This window comes from Corvus moneduloides, chromosome 10 (genome assembly GCF_009650955.1).
Source record: "Corvus moneduloides isolate bCorMon1 chromosome 10, bCorMon1.pri, whole genome shotgun sequence".
Taxonomy (NCBI): domain Eukaryota; kingdom Metazoa; phylum Chordata; class Aves; order Passeriformes; family Corvidae; genus Corvus; species Corvus moneduloides.
This window is the reverse complement of record NC_045485.1, coordinates 22,784,066-22,806,077: the sequence shown is the minus strand read 5'-3', so window position 1 is coordinate 22,806,077 and position 22,012 is coordinate 22,784,066. Positions and strand designations below refer to the sequence as shown.

Genomic DNA, 22,012 nt, shown 5'->3' with positions numbered 1-22,012 from the left:
TACTTGAAAAAAGAACTTGAATGTCTTAAGCTATATATTTCAGTCGCTCATGAAACTTGTGTTGCATCAAAAAGCTTGCCTACCATCAAAGCTTTGGGTGCATACTTAATGTATCTCAATGTGCACTTTAGCTTGGATTGCTAGTTGGGATCTTCTTTCTTCTTTTTAGCTTTTGATTGTGTGTTTTGCTCTTTTTAGAAGTTAGGTGCTTACATGAGGGTTGTATGAAGGGATTCATGTTCTTAAAACAGAGAAAATGGAGCAGAGGAGAATTTTAGAATATTGCAGGATGCTGGCCTTTGAAATTTCCACGGATTTTCAGTCCATGGAAGTTTATCTCTCTTTTCATTCTTTTAATAAATGCAGATAACACAACCCTATCAAGACTCAGCCAAACTAAATATTAAACAATGCCATTCTTTAAACTAGTTTTGCATTCCCTAGGTTGCAATGAAAGTGTATTTTTTTTTGACATGCAGGGCATTAAAACATATTTAACAAAGTTCTGATCAATTACAGGTTCTTCTCCCCTTGTTTCAAACAAATTCGAACACTCTCTACACATTTATATATAGGCATGCATGTGTGTATATTGTAGAATGGTTTGGGTTGGAAAGTACCTTACAGATCATGTAGTTCCAACCCTATATATATATAAAAAAATACATATAAATATATATATAAATATGTGCATGCAGGCCACTAAGTTCTTAAAGGCAAGGACATCCTGGTTGTAGACTGAATCAGCACCAGACACTGTGCTGGTAATACCAGCATGTCATGTATTATAATATATCAGAATATAATACATTATTACCACATATGTAGGCTCAGCTGTTGCTACCGCATCTCAGTAGAGAGGTATTAGCCCCACACTTTGTTTTTTAAGCCAAATATCCCTTCCTGAACCTGCACAATTTTCTGGAACTGGAGACAAATCTTGTTGCCCTCCACAAGCCAGTATTTCTCTTTCCCCAGCAGCATTTTGGCTGAGAGCTGTTATGCTATTGAGGCCCCTGGAGGGAAGAAGGAGGGAAATGTTTGAAGCACAGAGGATGGAAGTAGAGTGAAAGACAGTGGAAAAGCTCTGGAAAGGAACTCCAACCTTGGGGACGGGCCAGAGCAGAAGTGATCTGTGAATGAACTGATATCACACATCTCTGCTGTGAGAGGGAGTCAAAGAAAAACTTAACGTGCTCAACAATTTGGTGCCATTTCTGCACAAGTGAAGATGGGCTAGGACCAGATGGAGACTTGGTGGCCAGAGGTGGGATTGTTACAAGTTGGGTGTAAATTATCAGTTCCTGCCACCTACAAAAGACACGGTAAAGAGAGAAATTGGGTAGATTTCCCCTCACAGTTAGTAGGGGGCAATCTGCTGAAATGGTACTCAGAGCACTCCAAGATGTTCACATGGTGGCTCAGGGAACCTGAGGAAGATAGATACATCCTCCTTGAAGGAGGGAGAATAAAACTTTGCCCACTTGGATTCCAGTGGCTCATAGAGTGACAAGGAGAGTGCAGTTATTTTATTCCACCTTTATTTCTTACTTTTCAGTACAAAAAACAACCCAAAGATAAAGCTCCTCCAGGGTTTTGTGTGGATGAAGAATGGCAGAATATCTCACCTGGTATTGCCTCTTTGGTGATAGTTTTTAGGCTGTTGGTTGATCTGTGGCTGGTGGCAAGTGATTGATTTTCATATACAAATTTTCTTTCTAGTTTTGAAACCCTTTTTTTTTTTTTTCATGTAGTATTCCCTTGAGACTAACAACGTGCACAGGATTGCTCTGTCAGCAGAGTATGTTCTGCTTTTCCCTCCCATACCTGAGAGCTGCACGCTTTTGGTGACAGCCAAAGAGTTAAATTTCAGAGTACTGAAGGATTCTGGACTTTCATAATTAACCATGGACTATAATAATTATTGAGACAGGTGAAAAATGTGCCCAGGCCACGATTATTCCAGTACATGGGAATGTCACAGCATAAACTGCTGCTGTGTCCTGTCACTCCTGCTATGGACATTTAGATCCAGATCCTCAGTGGGACTCAGAAACATAAACAGCCCAGCAAGGCTGGGACTGACCTTGCCTCCATTGGGATGTGCTCTCAGGTGAGGGTGTAAAAGCTTATCAAATTATCAGGCGCCTCCAGACCTTGCCTGGGGCTGTAGGCTTGGAAACATGAGTGGGTTTGCTGCGCTTGATTAGTGTCAATATTTTAAACCAAGGTGGATATTAATGAAGCAAAATACAGATTTTAAACACAGAGTGAAGGGAAGTCCCTCCTAAAATAACAGATGCTAATGAGCTCTCTACAAGAGGCTAAAATCAGGATGTTTTAATGTGTGAATGTGGCCGCTCTTAAAAAATGAATAGACCTTTTAGCATTCAAAGGACTATTCTCCTTGTCCTTCTGATCCGGCCTTCCTCTCTCCCCACGTCCCCTGAGTTTTCAACTTTCATTCTCTGCTGTGATCCTAGAAAGCGTGAGTGCTGGGGTCGGAGAATATTTTTTTTCCTCAATTAGAAATAGAAAGAAAGCAATGAAAAATAAGTAAAAGATTTCAAGAAACAGCAAGGGGAAACAAAAGGAGTCACTTATAATACCTTGTGTGCAGACAGTGCCAATCCAAGTAAGTGAGACCATGGCCTCATCCTAAATTACACCCAAGTGAAATATTTGAGTATAATCCACATCTCTCTATACAAACTATATATAAATTACGCAATTTGGGCATAATTAACTAAGAGGCTGCAGCCCACCCGCACGCACGCAGGTGCGTGAAGCACCTCCATCCTGCACTGGCATCCCCTCGTACCCCGGCGCTCACAGCGGTGCGTGCGTTCCGTGCCGCTGCCCGCGGCCGCCGGAGGGACCCCCGAGCCCCGCTGCGGGGCCGTGGAGCTGCGGGAGGGTCCCCCGGAGGCCGGTCCGCCCGGGGCGGTGCGGGGCGGTGCGGGGCCGGGGCTGCCCGCGCTGTTCGCCGCTCCGCCGCTGGGGGTATCTTTGTACCATTTTTCATCCAGCAGCAATTTGGAGTGGAAACGTGTAATAGGGGAAAAAGCAGGGATCTCGGCGGTTTGAGCGAGCCGTGCATCCAGGAGCCAAAAAAGATTAACACCCCTCCGCACCCCTCCGCGCCCCTCCCGTGCCCCTCGGGGCACCGTCGCGGCTCCGCGGTCGCCCGCCGGACACCGAGCGAAAGGGATTCGTCTGGAGGGCAATTTCGGATCGGGGGAGATCTATTGGATTAGTGGGATTATCTGCCTGCAGACGGAGAGAAGTAGCGTTTGATCATTTCCATTGCCTGCCTGATGGTCGGATTTACATGGAGGTGGCTCCGCACGGATGAGGCTGGATTCCGGATGGGGATTTCCAGCCCCCCCTCCCCGCGCCCCGATCCCAGGAAAGGGGAGAAAAATATATAAAAATCGGTATAATTGGGAAGTGTCCGGAGCACTATTGGGAGCCCTCCCGCTCCCAGCGGCTGGGAGAGCCGGAGGAGGCGAATCCAGCGGATTACAGCTTCAGCTGCGATTGCGGGAAAGCGGCCGTGAACTGGTAAATACTTTGATGCTCCCGGCGTGCGGGGCGAGCCCGCGCCGGGATGGAGAGGACGGAGGGGGCGGCCGGGCCGGGATGCAGCAGGGCGGCCGGGATGGAGGAGAGAGGGACAGCCGGGATGGAGCGGGGCGGCCGGGCCGGGCGCGGGGCCCCGGGGAGGGCAGGGCAGGGCGGCTGCGGGGCTGAGCCCGGGAGCGCTCGGCAGGGCCGGTTTCCGAGCCGTGTGTGCCCGTGTGTGCGTGTCCGCGGGCAGGGGGATGCGTGCGGGGCTGCATTCGGGGCTGCGGGTGCGGGGCTGCGCGGGGGCTGCCCGGCTGCGGCGGCGAGCCCGAGCGGTGCCTGCCCGGGGGGATGCGCGGCGGCGGGAGCGGCTGCGGGGTGCGGGGGTGTTTGCGGGGGGATTTCCGCACACACACTCACGCACACACCCTCCGCACCCGCCGCCGCCGCCGCCCCAGCGAACTTTTCCTCCCCCGCCGCCCCGGGGCCGCCGCCCGCCTCGGGCCGGGCGCGCAGCTCCGCGGGCGCTCCGCAGCCCCCGGTGCCTCCCGCAGCGCCGGCTCGCTGCCGGGCCTGGCGGGGGATGGCTTCTTCTATTTCTTCAGACATCTTCTTTCTCGCCTGGGTGCTGAGTGCTGGTTCTTCTGCTCCCCCCTCAGCCCCCCCCCCCCCCCCTCCCCGTCCGCCCCCCCATCCTCCTTTCCTGATGATCGCACTAGAGCATCATCTTGCTACAGGAAAATCAATTTTCAACAGGTTTAATTAAAATTAATCAGTTAAATTACTTAATATTAATTGACTTATAATTAAAGCCAGAATGTTACCTTGGAATCAGAAGAAAGGATGTTGTCTGGAATAATTTTAAGGATGCACATGGTTTAAGAGCAATTACATTCAAATAACTGTTTAAATAAAACAAACCAGGGCTTGATTATAGTGTTGTGTTCTTGCTGGTGCAGGTGACACAATCTGGACTGGCCATTTCGTTCTGTAAATTTGCTGACCTTTTGAAGGAATATCATTTTAGTTTGACACCGGGTTTGCTTTCTGGAAGGCCAGTTTGTTTTAGCTCTAACAACTATGGCATTAAAATCCACTAGTATAAAATGGAAATATGTCTTGTAGAAGCTATAAATATCAAAGTGAATGTTTTTAGCACGTTTAGATGTTCTGTGAATTTGAAATGAAGCAGATTTTTCTTTTCCTCAGTATAAGTGCAAGAAATTGTTTTAGGAATTATTTTTTGCAAGCACTGCCATCCACTGTGGCAATATTTGCATTTATCCAGAGCCTTAGTGGGACCAGACCATACTGGTAAATTCACAGAGATAATTCACATCTGAAACCATGTATTTTTGGCAATGCTCACAATAACCTTTTCATGCTCCCTTAAGACCTAGGTTGGTTTTTTTGTTTGTTTGTATTTTTTACAGTAGCAGCATTTTTGGTGCATCTACAGACTATTGTTATTGCTGAAAGAGCTGTACTGTGAGCTTTGGGACATTTCCCCCTACTTTTTTTCTGGGCTGGCTTAGTTGAAGCAAAGGATACTTATGAAATTGCACGTACTTTATTACAAGCACCTTACAAGAGAAAGACCCATGCATGGTATAAATAAGCATTTAAAAATAGAGCCCATTATTCAGGGCCCTGATTTTCAAAGATACTGATTCCCATTGACTGCACTGAGACTTGTGTGGGCTCAACAGCTGTAACACGCAGACCACTTCTGCATCTTTGAAATTAGATTTGCAGATTGGGAGCCAAAAGCTAAGTAGCCACGTTTGGGAATAGTGGCTGGGAAGGATTACTTATTTTTTCTTTTTTTTCTTCCCCCACTCTATTACTGGTGCAGGATGCAAGGTTAAAGAAGACTGCTTCTTAGTTACTTTTTGATAAATGACACTGTTTTTCTTCGACTGTAGCTACAGATTGCAATGACGTTGCAAAAGCAGTTTTGCAGTAAACGATTAGGAGATCCTTAGATACCTACGAAGAGATCCCATTTATCCTGTACGTTTCATGCGAATCATATGCAGGCTGTGGGGAGAAAAATGAGGCTGAGGATAATCATGCTAAGTGTGCTGGGAAGCAGGGTTTGGCTGAACACCTCTGTTTTGTGATTAACTGAAGTAGCAACGAAAGCCATGAGAGTGGTTCAGGCTGTTTAAGGCAGTGAGTGTAGGAGCGAGGAGGAGAGCTGCTGTCCTGATGCTGCTTTGGTTATCTTACCCCTTCTCCTAGAGTAGGGTAAGAAGATAATATCCTAGCTGTTGATACTTAAATATCTTTACCAAAGTGGGTTTTCTCTGGATTATTTGGCTGGAGGTGGAGCAGTCTGCTGAGGAGGGTTGTTTAAAGACTGGGACAGAGCTGTAGGCAGATAAATTGATTTGCAAGTGAATGGAGGAATTTGAACATGGTAATGGTGGTCGTTGTATTTTTTATCAGTTTACATATTTAATATCCACTGGCATCCACACAAGCATAAACCACTCTAATTGTTCAAATGGAGTCTGGGGAAAAGGGAAGAAAGCAGAGACTTAGATGTGGTCTCAGTTCGTAATGGATTGGCTTGCCTTTCTTTATTAAAAGCAAATATATATTCCCTTCTAATAGAGATGTAGAGCTGTATTACACATCTTTGTCTAGCACTGAATTATTTGTTTGATGTCATATTTATTATGGTTTTTTAATCACATGAAAAAGGAACTATTTAAAAATTAAATAGTGAAAAAAGAAGGGCAAAAGGAGACAGACGTTCTTTGAAAGCAAATAATGAAAATATAACATTTTGCTAGAGATCCAGTAGAAACCTCTGGGGATTTCTTTTAATAAAGGATGGGCAGTTATCAGTCTGATCCAGTAAATGATATAGTTTCTGATTAGTCCCAGATATCCCTCCATGGTAAGTATAATAGATAATGATAAAAAATAGGTCCTGACTGATGAATAAAGTTCTAGAGGCTTGTTTCCATTACTGTAGCCCTGGTTCTGAGCTCTGCATTATGAGGAGAACATAAGCACTCACATGGGGATGCCTGCCCTGATACCTAGTTGTTGCACAAGAGTTTGTATGGAAGGGAGGGAGAAAAAACCACAAAACCAAAAGAACCTGATGGCAAAACTTCATCATGTCTTGCATACTGAGAGCATGTCCTGTAATTTTAATAACAAATGATGACATTACATTCCCCAGGATTACTACTGAATTAGCAGGATTACAGGGGGAAATAATTTTGGCTTCTTGGTGACTCAGCTGCACGTTTCCACCTGCCTGTGAAGACCCCATGTTTTTTCCAACAGACTTTGTTTCCATAACTATTAATTGCATATTAATGATGTTTTGTGTATTCTCCAGAGATAAAAAGGGACTGGTTGGCTGCTTAGTGCCCTATTAAATTTTACTGTGTACTCACTCCACCATGGCACTTCTCACTAGAAAACAAAAGGTGGTGTGAGGGAGCACCAGCTGTGTGAAACCAGGGGGCACAGTGTCTGTACTGTAAATATCCTCATGGTTACCAAGCCACGTAAAGATCTGGGCTGCGCATAGCAGGGTAACATGGTTTTTCCACTGCTGTGGTCAAATAAAACATGAGGCCATTAAAAGAAAGGCAATTTGAGTTCTCTTTACCCCATTTGTTGAATTCTTCTGTTTTGTCCTCATAATATTTTCTGCATAATCAGTTTTAGTGTTGCCTTTGGGTAGCTTTTTACCTTCTGCTGATGCTTGGTTAGGTCTTTTGCACCATGAATGTAATGCTTGGAAATTAGCACCACGTGACTGTAAAATCATAAAAGTGGTCAAGGACACTTTACAACTATAGTATTTCAAGTAACTCATATTCCTTCAACGAAGCAGAGAACTTAAATGGCAATTTAAAAAGATGTTTTCTAAATCTCCTCAATCACATCCTTCCTAGAGAATCCATTAGCTCACTTGTTGAACTGGTTCTGGGAATTTAATGAGGGGAATACACTTATGTTGTGTTTTATACTTTTATTTAATTACATCTTGTCTGAAGCTTTCGAGTTCAATATCTGAACTTAAAGTTGTTCCTTAACTTTTGCCTTCCCAACCCTGTCCCCCAGTTTCCAAAACAGTACTTGAAAGCAGTAAAGTGTTATGTAGGCACACAGTGTTAGAAATATTCATGAGGAGAAAACGACAATTTAGTCAGGAGAAACCTTACAGATAGACTGAATATTTTGACATTCTCAAACCTGCGCAAAACAGGCATTGTGGGATGGGGCTTTTGTTCTTCAACTGGTTTCACAATGATGGTTTATTTCTGTGGAGAATCTGGGCCCTGGAACAGTCACCACGAGACGTTGCTGCTGGGTCAGGAGACCCTCTGGTCACTGGAGTCGTGGTCAGCGTGGCCAGGACATGACTACAGGGGGACTGAGCCTGGTTGCTATAGCTGAAATAAGTCTCTCACAGACAGGGGTAGAAAATGAAAAGAGGACAAGGAGCTGAATAATAGGAGCTACACGTGAAGTCAGATGGAAAGACTAAATCTTTGTAGACGTTTAATGGTGTTATATTCTAAGCTTTTGGGAAATTTTATTTGAAATTTTTTTTACAACAGTAAATATAGTCTATGCTATATCCTATTTCTATTTCATGTGAGAGAAAAATTCCCCATCTATGGCACAACACTTTACTGCTACCATTACTGCAGACTTTATAGATCAGAGATGTGTCAGCATGTTAGCTTTAGCTGTAATGCTTTTTTTTTGTGAAACCTTATGGGCCTTGCAGCCACTTTCTCATACTGACACTCATAAAACGTTCAAGTTCTCATATTTATTATTTAATTTGCCTCCTATATAAAGCAGCAGAGCTCTTTGGTACATGAATATGAAGCCAAAAATGACAGGCAGGCATGAATGGGACTAATGAGTTTTAATAATGCACGTATTAGAAACTGCTAAAGGAAGTTTAATTAAGAAAAACAAGTTAAGCATGAAATTCATTTTGGAACAAATGCAAGTAAAGTCACAGATGTACAGAATGCTAGATCACAGGAAACAACCTCTTCAACTTGATAGATCCCTCTAATGCCAGTATTGCACTCAAGTTGTAGTGTGCACTCTGCAGTTCTGGAAAGCCTGGTAATACCAGTCAAGAGCACTTTCAGAGCTGAGTTAGAGATGTTGGGTTTGTGATTAACAAATTATGTTTATACGTCTGTGAATTTTGTGATGAGTTGGAACTTGATCTCAATTACCCTAATGAAGTCGGGACCATCTCGACCATCTGATCAAGAACAAAAAGCATGGGTTCTTTTTTCTGCCACAAGGAAGTTTGCTGGTCTTTTTCTTTAAAAAAAAAAAAAAATCACCTTGTTGAAGAGCTAGTTATTGATCTAGCTCTACAACAAGGGTTTTGTATGCTTGGAACTGTTACTGCATTTTATCCGAATAGAACAACAATTCATGGACAAATCTGAGTTCATTCAAGCATCTTTATTTGCAGAGTTCTCCCTCAAGAAGTGGTATTATCTGTATTCTAGCTTTTTTTATCTTGAATTCCTAACACCCTACTGACCAGGAAAATACAAAAGTGATATCTTTCTTATGAATCTGATATGAAAGTTTGCCTTGGGGGATGAACTAGCATTAAAGGTAGTATTATGCTTGATATTATAGTTGTATTAAGGGTGGTGAAGAAAACTCAATTAATTTTCCTCATATCATTAACCCCAGTAAATCAAGGGTTTAGTAGGTGAAAAACTTTGTTAACAATTCTATAACTAAATTTTTCACCTGCAAGAGACAACAAAAGGACAATTAGTTTCAGGAGCCTCTGTGTGGGTTCTAGACACTCTGCTACAGTGATCAGATGAGAAGCATGTGTATATTTTATGAAATATGAATCAAAGTAACTCCCACTTGACCTAATGATATGCAGTGCACAGATTTTGATACTGAAGTTCTCAAATGAGAAACATCTGGGGTTTTTTTTCCAGGATGACCTCTGATTAACATGAGTTCAGTGGAATTTCTACAGTAGGTCAGGGAATCTTTGTGTCCTGGAGCACAGAGCAGCCACCAACAGAATGGCCATTTGATCATTTAGCTGAATAGTTACAGTACTCAAAAGTGAGGGTAATGTGTGGTCCATTTAAGAGTTAACCATAAGCTGCTAAAAGGAATAAAGGTTCACTTCAGTGCCCATTATATTCCAAGCCAGTGCATCTGTCATTTTTGATTTAAATCTGTATTACTTAGCTGTCTAAAACTTTACACATAAGTGACAGAGTTACCCATTCTTTCTGTTATGGGTAAAATCACCATTTCGTTACCTACTTACTGTGCAAAATGTCAGACAGCTCTAGTCTACATTAGAAAATTGTAGCCAACTTCTGGTAATATAAACAATTATTTTAGATAAGAAGTAGAACTATTTTAAGAAAATGATTTATTAATATGAGTAAATGGAAGATAATAAGACTTAACTGACCCTCTTCTCATGGGCTTAATTTGTCTAATTCAAAAACCGTTTAATAGAAATTTTGATCAGAATTCTTCCTATTTTGGCAAACTAAGATGCAGGAATTATTTAAAGGGATTTTTGATCATGAAAATACTAGTTAATAAACATTAGTGAATATTCCCACTAACGGCAAAGAATAAAAATTTGGTGCAGTTGAAAAATACATCACAGTTTAAAAGAGTCTTTAAAGACATCTACTCAATTTAATTCAACTTTTCACTAATTTTGAAGCACTCCATTGGATACTTTATACTACTATATTTAAATATTGTATTTTTCACTAACTGGTTACAAGGTTTAGTGGTCAAAACATCATATCAAATTGAGGTAAGGGCACTTAGGTATCAGTTTCTCTGATCTGGGAGTGATATATTTACACAGCTTGTAGCATCTGGAAATCTTTTCCACTGGGTTGTTTGCAGATTCATGTAAGAATGCTTGTAATCTCATCTTAATGTGGGGTGGGACTGCGAGCCCATAAAGATGATGTCTTATTTATACCTTTGTTGGCCATCTTGGCAAGGGTTCTGCATCTCAGTAGGGCTGGATTTGTAGCAGCTTTCTGGAGCTACCAGACCTGTGGCTGCTCTGAGGTGGAGGGGGTGCTGGCATATGAGATCTGACCAAACCCCACCAGAACTGTACCTTTCTTATGTGTATCATGTATTCAGGATTTCAGCCTCCTCTATTATCATTTCATACACCTGATTTTTTTAAACAAATATGGTTAATTTCTTGAACCAAACCCATGCAAATCCCATCCCTTTGGGAAAGTATTTAGGGAAGTATGCAAGAGCAGTGTCTGTTCTAAAATATTTCACAGAATGTTTTGGGTTGGAAGGGACTTCTAAAGGTCATCTAGGTTTTGGTAGGGACACCTTCCCCTCCAGGCTGCTCAAAGTCCCATCAACCTGGCCTTTTTTACTACTAAATTGAGAGAAAATACACTGTATTTGGAATAATGCTTCCCTTTCTAACTTGAAACATGAAAGAAGAGATGAGGAATTTTGTTCTGCATCTCTTGAGGATTTGTCTGATCATGTTTACAATTGGTGTGTCACACCAACCCAGTGTTCACCCTTATCTTTCCTCTAATGGTTTCTGTTCTGCTGGCTGTGTTCCTGCTTGGCTTCGTAGCGTGTTTTAGAACACGGATTTCTTCTTCGAGACATGAAACATCTCTGGGTTCTCAGGTCTAAGGAGAGACTGTTGTAAGTAAAAATGGATGCAAATGTAGCTGGTTCTGCAAAATAGCACTTGTGTTTTGAAATGAAGTGGCGTTGTGTGGTGTTCCAAACTCTGCAATCACTTTGAATGTTTGTGCAACTGGGATTTACTAGCAAAGTTGAGGTGGAAAGGAATTTTTAAGCATGAATATCAAGTCACAGAATACACCTTCAGCTGAAAAGAAAACAGCTTTTTAGGGCAGTTGGGAGTTCTTTATCCTAGCAATAATAGCCTTTACATGTACTAAAGCTGGCATATGGCCAGAAGCTTTGGGTACCACCAAAGGTTTTATTAATCTTTTGAAACTACTGACAGGTGGTACAGATCAAACCTTAAGATTTGGAGGTCTGGGCATGAGTAACAGAGGAGTTTAGCTGCTGCACTTTGCAGGAGATGTGACCTGTTGTGGGATGCCCTGTGTCATTGGAAATGCAAAGATGCACTGAAGCTCTCTCGGATTGTTCACTCCTCAGCATACTAAATGCCTCTCTAAAGTATTTCAGAATCTGAGCTATAAAGTGATTTGAATTCAGAAAGGAAGATAATAAAATAATAGATGATAGAAAAAACCTCTGTATAGTATAGACTGTTCGAAAGAGCATGAAAGACTTTATCAAATACCTTTTACGGTAGAATTCATTTGCGTTACCACAGGGAGCAATTGTGATTCTCAAATCAAGACAGCAGTAAAATCTGAAAATGTTTCTCCTCCTCCTCCTCAGATCCACATTATTTTGATGCTAAATCTTGCCCCAGATTTATCATTGCTACTCTTTGGTTTATTCTCCTGCCTGTCTCCCTGATCATTCCAGTTTATTCCTTCTCTTTTTTTTCCACTGATTCCTCTTCAGCTGAGTCCAGATCCCAAGGGAAAGTCCTATGTAGATCACCTACAGGAAGACTGAGGAGAATTTTGTCCAGCATTGACTCTCAGCATGCTCCTGGCCAGCTTCCCTGCTTGCCCTTGCACCTAGTGCTCACAATGAAATTTTGTCATGAAAGTCTCAAAAGATTTGATAAATCAGTCTTTTTATTTGCGTTGAGTTTGTGGTTTTGATGTGATAGCTTCAGGGCAGCCAATGACAGGATTGAATGTCTGACCTCTCAGTCTCAAAAATAAACTGTTACTTAGACATTTAAAAAGAAAGGCTTGAAAAGAGCAAATCCAACATTCAAATTACAAATAAAATGAAAATATGTTGATTCAAATTCTGCAAGTGCTCAACAATTTGCTGCCCTGTACAACCTGTCCATCTATTCATTGAGGCTACTGCCCAACAATTAATTAATTAGGAATAGCAAACACAGAACTGAGTTATAGTCTCACCTTTTTACCATCCTGTCTTTGCCATAGAGTCAAACCTTATCCATGGGAAGCAAACCAGAACTGTAGATCACAGCAGAGCTGTTCAGCTGCAAAGACAAACCAACAGATAGACAAGCTTAAAACTATAGCCCAGCTCTAGAACTGGCTTTGAGTTTACATTGAGTTTACCATTTAAGTTTTCAAAAGTCTATTAAAAAGTTGTCTTAGAATTGAAAACAGGTGCTAAAGGAATTATTAGTAGCATCTTGGTAATTTTGTGCATTGAACCAACCCAGCACCTTGAAATGAAGAAGGGTGTTTTATCCTTGGCACAGCTATGCTGGATTTATTGTCCTCAGACCTTCCCCAGACTATGTGAATTAGCAGGAAGGCTACTGAGGTTAAGTTCCTGCTATTTATAAGTTTGAGTTTGAAAAAAAGAGAAAGTGCATCTTTCCATTCCTGACAGGAAAACAAACCCTTGTGGGTTTTAAGACCCAGTGGAAAAGGCTTAAATCTTTGGAGGTTTTTTAATACCACTAAGGAATAGGCTTCCATCTCCCCATGTGCATTACTCAGAAACCTGTCTGCTGGCTTTGTCTTTACTATTTCTCAAGTAATACCCTACTCCCTCCAAAATCTGAAATGCTACAAAGCAGCAATCCTCCATGAGGGGAATGTCTGCCATTCCATGTAAGTGTATTAAAGTAAATGTAAACACATGCATCAAGTTTGGGGAATTATTTTCTGCAGCTAAATTGGTGCGTTTCCAGCAAATACTGAGAATATGCAGCTGGAGAATGAAGGATATAAGCCTGTTTGTTAATGCAGTTTCACAGTGAAGGTATTAGAATTAGCAGAGAAAGAAAGGGAAAGAGAAAATTGCAGGAAAGCTTCATCTATCTCCTTATTGCCTCCTGAGATAGATTGTTCAGAGCTAAAGGAACACTAGACATGAACCAAATCTCCTGCTGTCCTATATAGCTTTTACAATCTCCTTTTTAATAACCCAAACTGCAGGGTAGTCTGACTATTAGACAAGCCGTTCTTTTGAATTCTCTCTACAATGTGTATAGGCATGATAAAAAAAACAATTCTCATTAAAGCTGCCAATGCTGTTTCAAAAGCAGGTGGTTTAAAATGTTTCCTATACAAAGCAAAACACATTTCTCGTGCATTACACACTGCTTAATAGGGAGTGTAAGATTACACTGCTATGTTGTGTATAACACTGCATCTTAAATAATAGGATATTGTAAGTTGTGTTGGAAATATGTTTCACATGAATGTGGAAGATATAATGATATGCACTGAGCAATTTTCAGAAGTGCTGGAACACAGTCTTGTGTGACAACCTCTGAGCTAAAGTAGTTGAAAATAGCATCTGGAATTTCAGATTATACAGTCTCTGATCCTAACTGATTATTTTTTCTAGAATATTGTTCAGTCAGCATGTGGATATATGAAAGATAAGATTTCTACTGTCCTGTGGGAATGCTTATTGTTTATGTTATAAGTTAAGGGTGGTAGGAATTGAGTGCTCTCAACACACGTTTTCATTTTTCGCTGAAGTCAGTCTTTTATAAGGAATGCAAGATTGATCTGACGTAAAAATTGTGATATACAGCTCCATCCCTAAGCTGCCTGTTCATATCCTCTTCCAAACCAGTTCTGAAAAAAACCCCAGCAACCTACAGAGGTCCACTTGTACTTCTGTGCAAATTCAGAGTTTGCCATTCACTTCAGCAGAAGCAGATTTTGGTCCTTCATTGATGTGAACGCTTCACTCTGTGTTTTTCATCAGCTATCAGAAAACCACATAAAACATGGTAATTCAGGTTATTGTGAATGAGCACAGTAATTCATGTTATATTTTAAAATTAACAAAAATATTTTTATGTACTATAAACTTCTTTTAATGAAATAAAATGCATTTGGGTCTTCAGTATGCCTGTCTATCTTAATTTCCCCACCTTCTGCTTTAAGAAATATTTACTTCCATTTTGATAAATCAACTTCTGCAAACAAGGTGAAAATTGATTATGAGTTGATTAAGTTAAATAAAATATTAACATAAACACATAATGTAGCCTGGCAGCAAATTGCTTATTCTTGAAAAGGCGAATTTTAAAGATGTGTTTTCTGTGAGTCCTGTTTCTCCTGAGAAGTCTCTATAAATTCAACAGGTGACATTACAGATAATCCAGTAATCAGTGTTTCACCTGTCATTTCATGGACCCATAAACTACTGCAGTTTAACGTACATGACTCTAGCAAATATTAATGTATGTAAATAACGTGTTAAACACCTAGTTATCACTCTGCTCATATTAGCTCTTTCATACTAATGATTTATTTTCATTTTCTCCAGGATATAGACCTGCGGCTAACTGGATTTGATTTATAAGAGGGGATTCTGCAGTAAATGGCTGCTCTCTTCATATTGCTGCTATGGAAAACAGAATTGTCAATAGGATGTAGTCTGATAAATAGTGCTGAGTGAAGATGCAGCTTCAATAAGTGTGAAATCAATGGAAGATACTTACGGCATGAAAAGCCTTTTGAGATTTTTCTGACAGGCACCTATTTAGGAAACTTGATCTGTTTCCTCCGGTCGGCCTGTTTTTACACCAGTGGATACAAATCAGATTGCTTCACTGTGGTTACACAACTAATGTGGGACCATGGCCTTTCCAAGATCCGTGTGGCTGAACTGTGTATGGAGAGCGACGGTGGTCCACCTGCTACACATGGGATTGAATGCCACTTTTGCTTTTTCTATACTTGGATTTTTGCTTCACGCTGCAGCTGTGTCCTCCCAAAAATTGGATGATACCAACCCAGTGGTGACCACCAACTTTGGCAAGATAAGAGGGATTAAGAAGGAACTTAATAATGAAATCTTGGGGCCCGTTATTCAGTTTCTCGGGGTTCCATACGCTGCCCCTCCAACAGGGGAGCGCCGCTTTCAACCTCCTGAGCCTCCATCTCCCTGGGCAGATATCAAAAATACCACCCAGTTTGCTCCAGTGTGTCCCCAGAACATTATAGAAGGCAGGTTGCCTGAAGTCATGCTTCCCGTGTGGTTTACTAATAACTTGGATGTAGTTTCAACCTATGTACAAGATCAGAACGAAGACTGCCTCTATTTAAATATCTATGTCCCAACCGAGGATGGTGAGTTAATAGCAGGCAAAACAGGGAGATCTTTTTATTTTCCTGTTCTACTTTCTAACAATATTAATTCACGTGTACTGGTAGCACGCATGGCTTTCCCTGTTTGCATGCCAGCTTATTACATGTGTGCATGCTGCTTTTCTCTGTGTGCATTTGTCCTTGCTTTTTGATTGATTTTTAAATTTCTTTTCTTTCTGTCTACACTCATTTTTTTTTCTCCCACAGCACGTGTATTTTTTAGGTCAAAGTCGGTGCCTAATTCTCATTGCTACCCACCGACTTCTGGGAAGATGCATCAACATCTTTTCCATTGCATGTGCAGGCACAACAAGTTGAGAGTCTTCCGCACCTAATAAAGCAGGTCATATTTAAGTTAGATAGTGGTGTTGCATGCTCCTACTGTCTGTGACGGAGCTCCATGTTATTTTCTAGTCTTCTATTCATTTTTCAGTCAAAAGAATATCCAAGGAATGTGCCAGAAAACCCGGCAAGAAAATTTGTAGAAAAGGAGGTATGTATAAAGTGGACAAAAAAAAAAAAAAAAAAAAAAAAAAAAATACGGGGGAGAGATCAAAACCTTGCAAAAGGAGAACGAGTAATACAGGTGGAAGAGGCTGATTGCTGGTGCTGTGAAATATTAGGGGCTGTCTTGTCCTGGTGGAGAGGTGTTTAAAGAGAGGACCACGTACAGCAGATGAGAAGATAACTGCTGTAAAGCCGGGACTCAGTTGCACCTGATCATCTCTCTCTCGCGCTCTCTCCAGTGAGGGTGTTGGCAGCTTCTCTCTTGCCCTCGAGGTTCTGGGCAGTGTCTGTAGTGGCACGAGGGACAGGATGTTGTGTGTGGGTGCAGAGGAGGGAGCTCTGTGCCTGGGGACAGGCACTGCTACCACTGGAGGGGCTGGCACAGCCCACAGCTCTCCTTTCCACTACTATGGCATAATGGCTGGGAAGTATTACAGCAATGCAGGGCTGAGCCCTGCACTGGCTTTCTCCAGGATACTCCTTGTTTTCTTGGAACAGTGTTAACTTCCCTGAAACGTAGATGTGAAACGTTTGGCTCTTTTTTCGTTTTTTTTTTTTTTTTTTCCGCGTTTCTAAAAGTGAGCGTTGATTTCCTTTATTCTGTGATTACAGCTCTCTTTGTCAAGCCCAAAAACTCTTAATAGGGTTGCAGGGAGCTGTTAAAATATTGTGACATGGTACGTTGGGAACTAGGCTGCTTTTGGAAGCTTTGGAAACTTGGCTTCTCCCCTTTCTGTGTTAAATAGTATGGAAGACTTTGCAGATTTCTTTGTGAATATTTGCAAATTCCTGAAGCAGTTGACATGCAATAGAGAAGGTCTATTTTGGTACTGATTTAAAGGAGGCATTTGATGCTAGTTTTGAAGTACTAATTTTATATTACTTTACATGTTTGTTTTGCATCAAATCACTTTTCTTTATTGTTTTCTTTAAAAGAATGTGTTACCTTAGAGCTGGACTATACATGAATTAGAATGCTTTTTGGGGCAAACAAAGAGTACTGTGGACATGCACAGTTCCCTATTAGCTGTAATCCATATTTTTTTAATCCAATTATTTCAGAACAAATACATTTTAGGAAAGTGTATAGCATAAATGTTTAGAGCTAGGCAAAATTCATCTCTATAAACACTGTATTAGGTTTTTAAGGCAGTATCTAGGCTCTAAATGAAGGTGGTCTTGTTTCTAAGGCTTTAGCTCTTACAGCTAACTGCTGGTTGCAGCTAGTTGTTAATTATTAATTGTTAATTGTAGTTGCTCAATGTATGCTTTTTTAGATTTCTAAATCCACTTTCAGTGACTTTAAGCAATGTGTGTTTAAAGTGTCAGGCTTTGAGGCATCTTCTGTTTTCTGTTGGGGAATTTTTGCTAGGTGCTGTAAAAGTACAATTGTTTAAGCTGGATTCCCAAAGCTGGAAATGAAGATAATCAGGGTACACGTCACTTCTTCACACATCATTCAAATTAGAATAACTGCTGTCATTTATATGCATTCAATTAATGTGCAGTGCTGCAGCAGTTATTACGCAGTTCATCAAGCGTGTGTAATTAGCTGAGCAACTTTCACTTCCTATCACCCAGACGCTGATTCACAAAGTCATAAATAAAGATGCAGATCCCCATCATTGTTCTCAGAGAGCATCTTTCATATGAGAGAGTATTAAAAAAAAAATCAGAAAAGTAGCAAAAGTAAAGGGAAGGAGAACCCAGTAGTTGTGAAAGTCATGCTTATTGTCCTGTGGGCCTGAAGGAGAATAAAGAGTTATTTGAAATTCAGTAGGTACCTTTCCACTTAGATTCATTGCACACACAGCACAATAAAAAGCCTACATTTTGCTGTTGACAAGTGCAGAGAACTCCTGAATACCTTCAGCTGGGCAGCTGAGATATCTGTAGTATCTCTGCTTTCTGAGTAACTTGCACTCAACTCACCCATGCATAACCTGGGATTTATCCTAGGCTGGGATTGCCCCCACAGCAAGTGGCAAAAGGAGTTGTGTTGCAGGACAAAGTTGCAGTGGAGTCACAGCAGGTGAGCAGCAGCCACAGCTTAGAAATGGCATCAGTTTTGTATCAAAAAGAAGAAAGGCCCAGCATTTTCTCTTTTGCTGGATTTTTAGGTTGCAGTTATTGCATCCGAGTTAGTGATGAAAATTATTGGAAAGAGAAAATCTGGAAATCAGAGGTAGACTTTTACACCGTCTTTTAATTCATAAAGGACATGTAAGATCAAAGTGACTGAACCAGCACCCATATGCTATCATTACGTATGGTTTGATTCTTACTTCATGAAATAGATTGAACTAGATAAATAAATTGGTATTTATACTTAATCGTCAGCTGAGAGACATGGGAAAATTCAAAATTTTGAAGAACAGGGAGCAATCTGATTAAGATAGATGTAAGGAAAGGAGTTCTATCCATGAGTCGTGCTAGAGATGGTAATGGGCATTATATCCATGACTTCTGCTGGGATTTGGATGTGCCCACAGCAGAGACTAGAGAATGATAGGCTGAAGATGGGTGAAAAGAAATGAGACAATTCAGCATGTTTTTTTGCTAAACGTGGAAGCCTGTATTTCAGTTACTTGACCTTCAATTTACTGATTCAAAAGTAAAGAAAGAGCATCTGGTTTTGTGTCTTTTCCTTCAGGTATATGAAGGTCAGAGGCTGCCAATTCTGTTTTGGATATGCACAAACCCATGTTTGCAAGGACTCATTTTGGAAAATTAGTGCAAAGGCATCTGATTAATTTTGTGTTACATTTTTGAGTATAGTTTTTGTAACTCAAAATTTTAATAGGCCCTGGTTTATAGTGTAGGTAATACCATTTTACTGTTTGATACTAATTATATTGTTGATCTTGTGGTATTTCCTGAATTTCCTGGCAAACTTTTGCATGATTTCCAGGGATTACCTGAATAGTTTTCTACGGCTTGGCATTTCACATCCCAAATTTACCTTGTAGTCAAAACACAAATATTTTACTTGTGGTCCAGAATGACAGGCTAACTCCTTATCTCTTAGGAGGGCAAGTGCATCCTGCTTTAGCTGCATACCTGTGGTGTTTTAATACTCTATATTCATTTCTTTGTATTGCAATGGTTTGCACTAGGAATTTCCTAATTTAATGACAACTATGTAAAGAAAATTTGGAAAGGATCACTAATATGACCACTAAAAGAACCCCCAGGTGTTGTGTGCTCTACGCTTGGGATGACAGTATGCTCTTTCTTAGGAACCTGTACTAAAGCCTTCATATTGCCTGAAGGTGCCTCAAATGGGAAAATGTGGAGGTGTAGGTGGTATATCCTCAGTGTCATGGAGCCAGGCATGTGCAGTTTTGGATAAATTAGTATTTGTAGGAGATTTAGGTGTAGAATAAGGAAAGAAATCACTTGATCCTTACTTCTATGTTGAGGAATTATCGGTGGCTCAGAGACCGCCTGATATCAGTGACTTCCCCACATGTGGATTCTGTTTCTTATTCTAGTCAGGGCAGTGAATAAATTTTAAATGCGAAGACTCATGATCTGAACTACCTCATTTGAGAGTGTAGGATTAGACAGCTCTATTAATATTTATGCCTCCTAATGGGCTACTTGATTTTCAGAGCAAAGCTCCCCACACCATACACTCTTGGGTTATGGCTGTGGTTACTATGGACGCACAGAAGCAAATATACATACACACAAATACATTCATGGAACTGAAACACAAATCACACTGCTGTAATCTCATCCTGCTTTGATCTCCCTTTGTTTTCAATAGAGAATATGTTACATCAGTTCTGTTTTGTAAGAGGTTCTGATAACCTCAGGGCTTTAAGCTCAGCAATATGAAATATTCTTTGGAAGACTAAGCAGAAATTTTACCTGTTACCTTGTGTTTCTGTTGAGTGTTTGTTCCAATACTCCATTTAACTACCCTAGAACTGTTTACTTGTCATCAAAATCTTGGAAAAGAAGAATTAATATAACTCGTGCAGCTCTTGTGGACTTCCTTAAATGAAGTTCTTTCTGTAAACCCATTTCAGCTCTGAAATCAACCAGAAAAGGACAAGCTGAGACCTTTAAAATGTGTATTTCCACTGGCAAAAGTTGCCAATTTATTATCAGAATTCCTTTTTTTCTAAATATGTAAATTGTAAATATGTAAATTGTCAAAAAATTATTGAAATATTCCTTTCTCCATGGCCATATGAGTGAAAAATATGGAATCTAAGGCGTGAGCCTGCATCACTATGGACAGAGTGATGTCAAAATAAGTTATGTTGTCAGTAGGCAAAGAACATGCCTTTGAAGACCATTGCCAGGGCTCTGGGTCCCTTGGGAGTGAGTGCCAAACCCACAGAGCTGCCTTTGTGCATATTTTGGTATACAGCAGCCCTGTAAAAGGGTTTATATCTTCATTAGGCCACTCTGAAAATTCAGAACTAATTATTTGCCTGTAGTATATTTGGGTCAGTAGCTGCCTGCACACATTTGAAGTTTCACCCTTATCCAGCCTTGCTGGTTCCTGGCTGGAGAGCCCTCACCCTCCTCCCCTCTGGTATCAGCAGCCCCAAATGTAGCCCATAATCCCAAACTCCACTGCTACTCACCAAGACACCACGATTGCTCTATTTTTCTGTTCCTTTTTGAAGCCCTGTTTTTCGTTCCTCAGCTACCACTGCAGCATTTCCTATTATACTGGTAATACATGGAAGGAGATAATGAAGCAAACATTGTCTTGTACAGACCTTTTCATCCTTTCACAATCTAAAGCTGTTAGTGTCAGTTAGCAGCATTTTTCAAAGATGTGCAGTAGGTTTATGTCATATTTGAAATAAAATGCTTAAAACTCTGATGTACTTTCTCCAGCCCTCTTTCTGGGTGAGACACTGCTTGACAATAGCAGACTTTGCAGACCATATTTTAAGACTCCAGTCATCTTAAATGCCATCAGCACTGGTCACAGTCCCCTGTAAATGTCTGGTTGTTCGGGCTCTGGGCTCTTGCTGACCACACAGTCATCGCGCTCTCAGTGCTTTGTTCATATACCTTGACAGGGCTTATAGCTCTAACAGGTCTTAAATTCTGATCTAATTCCATTCCTTGTCCATTATTTTACTGCTTGCTTTTCATTTTCTACATCCTCCCCCACACAGGCTCTAAAATAGTACTGCTACCCTGATAATGCTAAGTCGGATAAAACTGGTTTGTGCTTCTTCCCCCAGCCTTTGTTGGCTTGGACCGGTTTTACTCAGTAAACATCTGTGAGATGGTTTTCCTTTCAATCTGTTAGTTTCTAATTTATCATTTAAAGCCAGAATGGATAAATCTTATAAAAAACAACTACATAAGTGTATTTGTACATTTTCAGGAGGAACATTTGAGTAACTAATATGGCTTTTGGATAACTATTATTTTCTACTTGTTTATCCCCCCTGTATTGTAGTATTATTCCTTTGCTCTCCTCTGCATTAATGTTCTTTATCTCTTTGTTTCCATATAATACACATGGATACAAACATTTTTAGTATTCTTGGGGTATTTTTTTAAGCTTGAAACATGATGCTTATATATGTTAGACCATTCTTAAGGATCATCTCACAATGTTAATAATCTGCTTATAACTTGAATATTGCTCCAGTAGAATTTCTTTTTCTTTTTTTTTTTTCTCAATTCTTTTCACTCATAATTCTTTGGCCTTGTTCATTTTT

General features: G+C 40.7%; 1 protein-coding gene across 11 annotated transcripts in view; it reads left to right on the top strand.

Moving 5' to 3' along the window:
- The window catches only part of NLGN1 (neuroligin 1), a 428,085-nt gene that overhangs the window by 113,048 nt on the left and 293,025 nt on the right, over window positions 1-22,012 (top strand). For 4 of the 11 annotated variants that reach the window (XM_032119743.1, XM_032119742.1, XM_032119741.1 and 1 more), the window contains exons 1-2: window positions 3,025-3,564; window positions 14,977-15,782. In XM_032119743.1, coding sequence (XP_031975634.1) covers window positions 15,290-15,782 — 493 coding nt within the window. In that variant the 5' untranslated portion in view covers window positions 3,025-3,564; window positions 14,977-15,289. Of the gene's footprint in view, window positions 1-3,023; window positions 3,565-4,515; window positions 4,527-14,412; window positions 14,435-14,976; window positions 15,783-16,233; window positions 16,294-22,012 lie in introns of those variants that run through there. The other 7 variants (XM_032119744.1, XM_032119733.1, XM_032119737.1 and 4 more) reach the window with 5 other exon arrangements.